At 26.7% G+C, this 7,555-nt stretch overlaps 1 protein-coding gene across 1 annotated transcript in view; it reads right to left on the bottom strand.

The window, feature by feature from the left end:
• The window catches only part of LOC105620902 (paired box pox-meso protein), a 10,707-nt gene extending 7,056 nt beyond the window's left edge, over positions 1-3,651 (bottom strand). Inside the window, exon 1 of the mRNA XM_012202381.1 lies at positions 3,603-3,651. Within this exon, the coding sequence (XP_012057771.1) occupies positions 3,603-3,651 (49 nt within the window). The remainder of the gene's footprint in view (positions 1-3,602) is intronic.
• Between the last annotated feature and the right edge of the window lie 3,904 nt (positions 3,652-7,555).

Below are 7,555 nucleotides of genomic sequence, written 5' to 3' on the forward strand. Positions count from 1 at the left end.
ATATATATATATATATATATATATATATATATGTATATATATTTTACTATTAATTTATTATTAAAGATTACTAAGATTACTAAGATTATTGTAGATATATTGATAGTATTAAATGACAGTTTTACTTTTACCAGATTGGAAAACCGTCTATTAAAAAATAACATTTCCAGAATAGGAAATACTTACATACACTTGCGTTATATGTATAAACATGTATATTTTTTTATTATACCTGCGATCGATTTTTGAAGGACTGTAAATTCCCCTGAGAATGTTTGCGTTATAAAGAGGGTCGATCACGTTACCGATTCACGTGTTCGAGATCTAGGTCAATGTGCTTCTACGATATTAAACTATTCGTGAGAGAGAAAGAGAAAGATGCGTATTTCAACGAGCTTCTAGCCTAGTATATTAATCGACCCGATTTTTGCTTGATATCGAATTATCATTTGATTTTGCATTTATTTAAAGCATTCAGTAATTTGTTATAAAATACTTATTGTATTTAATATTCTTAAAATATATCGGAAAAAGATATTTAAATATTTTTTTATAGAATTATTATTATGGAAATGATTGCTGTCGTTTAACGTCGCAATTATCGAAATCGCATTTATGAATGACAATCACTCTATGTCACCCCATTTGTTCCGATGTGTCATGCTAAAATACGCATGATAGAACACATGTTTTATAAATGAAAATACCTAAGACATTTGATTGAGCACCAATTTATCCCTTTTGTACTCTTGTCATATATTCATTATCTACGAAAATGTCACGCTTTTCCTATACACACATTTTTAATCTTTTTTTACATTTTCATGTTTTTTCCAAAACATACCGTCGTCTACTCTCTAAAATCTTTAAAGTGGAATCTAACACTAAAGAGTGAAATCTCACTCTTAGAAATTGACAATCGCATTATTCTTTTTCAGCACTTGCTCAATTGTTACTCTTTGGAATTCCATTCCAAAGATTTTAGAGAGCAAGAATTTTCTATTCAATTATTACATTTCTTTTATTTTAATTTTATAAACTTGTCAAAATAATTAAAATTCTAATATTTTCATTTATTTTTCTCTATTCATTTACAATATTATAATCAATTAATAAAAAAAAAAGAAAGAGAAAATCGTGCATTTAAATTCAAAATTATATTAAACATTAAATTGTATAGTTGATTTCACAATTTATATCGCACACATTTTTGTCACGAGGTCTATATACATCAATAAACTCACAATTCTGGAACATAATTTGTTTTTTAATAGCTTATTAAAAATAGATACATAAAAATTCAAGATTTTGGAATAATTAAAATGGAGTATAAAAAATTGTTTTCTTAATGTTTAGAGGTAACTTTAAATGGATAAATCCTTTTTTATATATTGACTAAGTTTTGTTTTTTCGATTTTTAAGATAAGAAATAACAAACTTTGTCTTTTGAATCTTCCTCGTGATTTATCTCGATAACAGACGGACAACAATACCGACCGATCCGATGTATAAATAATCGGGGCTGATGGTCGACCAAGTAATTGCGTATTGACGCGGTTGCCAGGCGGAGCGCGGAGGATCGATTATCCTCGTGGCGGTGGCAGTGGGCTATTCTGACCCGAATCAGATTCATTCCGCGGATAGCGTCTAAAAAAGCATCGTATTTCATATGCATCCCGATTTCTCTTAACCTTTACTGTTCCGATCGATTCTTCTTCGGATAGCCTGATCGCAGGATCGCAGCTTAGTAACAATACTAAAACAGCGATTATTTAATCTTGAAATGACGTTTATTCAATACTTCAAGTATTTTAAAGAAAAGAGTAAATAGGTTACATTTTAAAGAAACTTTTGATTTCAACTAAAACATGATTAAAATTAATATGATGCAAAGGAAACTGAACACAATTATTAACTTATTGCTATTAAATTATGTGTATTTGTATTACAGATTATTATTTAAACTATTTAATTGTATAATATATCCAATTTCTGAATTTTATTATGATTTACATATTGTTTAAAATAAGCTTAAACATTACTAGGTTAATAATGTCAGCCATTTTCAAAGATACTCTCAGCTCTTCTCGATATTGATCATTCAAGGTCACTGTGTTAAATTCGAGTACAATATATAGTACAATTGAGAGAAAGAAAGAGAAGAGAAAGAGAGAAAGAAGGAGGGAGGGGGGGAAGAGAGAGAGAACGAGAATGAGAACGAGAACGAGCTTTGAACACTCGTTAGTAATCTGAAAGTGTAACGACTCTATGATTTTATGAATGGCATATTTCTTTCCGGATTTTGGAAGTCATTTCAGAGAATAGTTTGGAGATATGTAAGTATATGAAGAATATATAATTACTACACGGAAAAAGATTTTCTAGTTGAAAATGGACGAGTTAGAATTTTCTGATTAAATTTATTAGAATTCTAGTTCAAATAATCAGATTTCTACTTGATACAATATTTCTGGTAAAATCTACTAAAATTTTTATTTTTATCAGAACAATTATATCAATCAGAATTCTAGTTATTTTAACTAATTCTAGAATTCTAGATTTAATCAGAAAATTTTAATTCGTTTATTTTTCACTAGAATTACTAGTTGATCCAATCAACCAGACCACTTTTCTTAATATAAAACAAAAAAAAGCAAGTATTACTCTATGCAATTAAAATTTTCATAATAAAAAACAAGAATAAATAAATTGAATTTTTTTATCAAACTAATTTTTTCTATTGAAAATATAATATTTGAAAATATTAGAGTATTGTTTTTAAAATACATGAATTAGTAATATAAAAAAATTATATGACGTAACATTTTTTTTTGTTAAAATTTTATTATCCAATATATTGTCAGATGCAGAAATAAAAATAATTTGACTCGTGCGATTTCTAAAATTTATTGATTTTAATAGATTTTATATATATTATAGAGATGATTTTTTTAAATTTCTTTTATTTATTTTACTTTTTTATTTTTTTTATTTTAACTTAACGGAATTTTTAATTTTTTTTATTTTTTGAAACTTTTTTTTATGCATCAAGAATTCTAGATTCACAAAATGAAGTTATTAAGCCGCTTAATACTCATACTATTCGATCTCGATTTTCGAAAGCATTTTATTTTAAAAAAATTATTAAAAAATAATTATTGAGCGGAACTCTTGTTATAAATTATACAGAACTTTTTGTCTCGTCAAAAGGAAAACGGGAACTCTAATCAGAATTATGGAATGTTGGGGTACTAATTTCACAAACGCACCGAACTGCTGACAACAAGTGTACACACCAATGTATATTAATATTTAGCAATGCCTAATTTTTATATCCATTAATGCCCTGGTAATGCCTTAGTAATGCGTAATATCATATCATTTATTATAATACAAAATTATCTTAAATAATGCTCAGTAATGCTCTAAATCTGTACACCACAATGTTCTAGCGATTTATTCTTCGGTAGTTATTACTTAAAGACTGAATCATATTAAAAAAAGGAAACATTATGGAAATGTAAAAGTTAAAGGAATAATATACGACTGTTATCTCAATAAAACACGCGGTAGTACTTTCATACTTTTTTTACAAAACCAACCCTTTCTAACAGCGTCGTAGTTGTAAATATCCTCGCTTTCCACGTTCATTTTTAAAAATAGATTCATTACAACGCGCTATAAAGCTGCGTCTGCTGACGCGTTATATTTTTAAACTTTCGTTTTGCGTCTCAAAAAAGAATTGCAGGCGCATTTATATAGATATACGAACAATCAATTGTTGGAATTCATTCGATTGTACCAGTTTTCTTTTTACTCACTTGCTGTATCTTAGTACTTTACTGAAAGAAGTAATTTTAGATTAATTTAGAATTGTTTTTCTTTATTTTACATTTAAATAATTTTTTCTATTTTTTTCCATAATTTATTTTAAAAAAAATTTAATAAAATGATTCAAATTGTCAAACAATTTTTTCTTACTTTTTAAATGTATATTTGTTTTATTTTCAAACTATTTTAAATCCACATTTAAGAAAATCTAAATCGTTATAGTTATGAACTATTTTCACATTTGCTTTGTATATTTAGCTTGATTTTTAAAAGATTGTTTCAAGATAGTTTATGGAAATAATTAATGGAATTATAAATTAATTTCCTAACAAAGTAGCGTTCACACATTGATGACAGTATGGTCAATCATTTGGTTGCGCGCCAACGCACACATTATTTATATAATTTTTATACGCTCAACTAAAATTTCTGTCATTAAAAGAGATAGATTTTCTTGTCTCTTTTGTTCTTAGTATACTTCAATTTAATTTAAATTTCTTTAAAAAAATTTTGTGCATGCATGCGTGCGTGTATAAATATATTACTTAATTGTGTAAAGAAACAGTGGCAGTTTAGGGCCAAAATTTGTCTGAGATGAAAATCGATCAATCTTTAGATTTGGACGGCTGAACTTGAATATGAAGTTTAAAATTTTCCAAAGTACGAGAAATTTTGGAGAATTTTAAGCTTTACTTTGTAGCAAAATATTATATTTTCCGATGAACAAATAGTATAACTGAACAAGAAACTTCTTTTTCTATTATAATGACCTCAAAAACTGCAACTTTTTTCAATGTAAAAGTCAATGTTACACGGCGTATAATAACATGAACAAAACAAAGATGAATGTCCTATGTGCGTGGGCATGAATGCATTTCTGCTTTTTCCAGTAGCTTTACCCAAAATACACCGCGTGATGGTTACTGAATTGAGTATATGTTACAAGGAAATGGACCCAACTGTCCTCCTCTGATCTTAATGAGCTTTTATATTATTCTCCAGACAAAAATAAGCAACATATATTTTTTTACGTGCCTTTCACTTTTAAGGGGTGAAAACCCCCTCGAAAAATATCGGTTTTTCTCTTTCGAAACTATAAGAGATAAGAAAAAAATGTTCGAAATGAATGAAAGTAGCATGGTAAGAGTACTTTATAACAAAAAAAAGTTTAAAAAAAGTTTAAAAAAAGTTTTTTACTTATTATATTATTATATAAGTAAATAAAAAAATTAAAAAACATTTTTTTCTCGTTTTATTATAATATATATAATATCTCGTTTTATTTTATTACGGACATTTATCTTTGTTTTATTCATGTTATTGTACACCATGTAATATTGACAAAGTAGTTGCAGTTTTTGAGGTCATTATAATAGAAAAAAAAGTTTCTTGTTCTAGTTACTATTTGATTATTTTTAATATTGCAGCAAAATGCAGCAATATTATATTTGAACAAATATAATATTGCTGCATTTTGCTGCAAAGTAAAGCTTAAAATGCTCCAGTCTGAAAAACTTTGTGAAAATGTATTTTTTTCTTTGCAGAAAAATTGCATTTTCACAAAAGTTCCCCGGACTTTGGAGAATTTTAAATTTCATATTCGAATTCAGCACGTCCAAATCTATAAAGATTGACTGATTTCATACGTTTTCATCATAAGCAAATTTTGATTCTGCCATCGTTCTTTGTATAAAGTAAAAATATGTGTTACTTAAATAATTCACAATTTCCTAAATTAGATTTGTTGGTGTGTGTGTGTGTGTGTGTGTGTGTGTGTGTGTGTGTGTGTGTGCGTGCGTGCGTGCGTGCGTGCGTGCGTGCGTGCGTGCGTGCGTGCGTGCGTGCGTGCGTGCGTGCGTGCGTGTGTGCGTGTGTGTGTGTAGTGAGATAAGATTATCTATTAATTGAACAAAATAAAATTTATTACAAAATATAATTTAAATAACTTTTTGAAATTCTACACTGAATGATATAAAAACCATGAAGAAATCTTCTGTGGCAAATGCGCTTTGTACAGTCCAAAGATAAGCCTAAATTATTGTTTTATCGGATAAGTAAAAATTGTGAGACTGAAAGAAGAATGGTTTGAATAATTTGAAATATTTTTTAAATTAGAATATAAAGATAAGTGAGATATCGAAATGCATTGATGTACATATAACAAAAAAAATTTTATATAAACAATTGCAGATTAGATAATGAGAAATAAATCAGATAATTTTATTATGATGAAAAAAACGTTTGTCTTTCAAATCTTTTTTAACTTTTAAAGAAAAATTCAGAACTTAATTTACAATTAAATTAATAAAAGATAATTTTTTTGCTATATTTATATAATCTGAATAGAGAAGTAGTTAATTTCATTCTAATTTCTTTTACATTACGAATAGCTTTTTTGAGTACACAAAAGAATTAATTAAATCAATAGCACGAATCTTCTTACGAATAGAAGTCTTAATATTATCTCTATAAAATATGAGCCTCAAATAAAGTCATAAGAAATTGAAGAAAATTAAGTTTTCTACAATTAGAATTAGGTTTAATCTTCTTTTTTGTTTGTTTTATTTATCATTCGTTTTATTTATTACAATGAGAACATTCCGCTCCAAAGTTGCAGTTGCTTAGAATTGTTGGAATTCACCTCTGACAAAGTATGTTAGAGCGAGAGATATGTCTCATCGTGTCAGTTCCCTTAATATAATTTCGCGATCGGCCTTGAGTCGAGAGAAAAACAAGGCGCAATTTGCTGGTAATGGTATAGGACTTGGTCATCTAACTGAATTGTATGGTCCATGTAAATGCATCTTTTGTTTACGTGTATCTATTTGGATATGCTCTAGTTACTAGAGCAAATTATTAGAACAATAAATAAAAACAATATATCATCATAATTTACATCAGTGCCAAATTAAAAAAAAAATAAATCATCTAAAATGGATTCTTATCTATATCAGAACATTTTATAAAATCTCTTGCAAAAATAAATTAAGATTAGAATAAAGATTGATTTTATTTTTTTAGATTATAATTAAATAATCTTTTTTATACCAACTATACACTTTATAAAAAAAATACTTTCTAAAAATTTTTATTTTTAATTATTTTTAGAAAATTAATTTTGAAAGATGAAAGCAGGAATCCCATAATATATTCTCAAACATATTTATTTGGTAGAAATAAAATTATAATAATTATAAGGCAAATCTTTTATAAAAAATCATTTCGGCGCGCAGTTCAAATAACTATTGGAGTCCGGAAATTCGTGCTGATTTTGAAGGAAAATTGAAACGCAGAAGATTTAAATTTTTAATTTCATTTATTAAATTTAAATCTTTTGCGACACGAACTTTCCGGACAACCCAATATCTTTAATACATAAATTCACATAGAAATTATTTAAAAGCATTATAGATCCAGCTTCGACTGGTATAGGCATCTAGTTTATCGATTGTGTTCTCACATGTACGGTCTAAAATAAGATTCTAATTACAAATATTTTATTTTGGATAAATATTTAAATCAATATATTACATATTATCTTTCTTCTAATTTAAAGCTAACATAATCTAATTTCAGGTAAAGTCACATTAAGACTTTATCAAAACATCTGTTATTAAAATTAAATTTGCGATATATATATATATATATATATATATATATATATATATATATATATATAGTATATATATATAATAATAATAATAATATAATATATATCGTATAT

Source organism: Atta cephalotes, assembly GCF_000143395.1.
Source record: "Atta cephalotes unplaced genomic scaffold scaffold00030, whole genome shotgun sequence".
Classification (NCBI taxonomy): domain Eukaryota; kingdom Metazoa; phylum Arthropoda; class Insecta; order Hymenoptera; family Formicidae; genus Atta; species Atta cephalotes.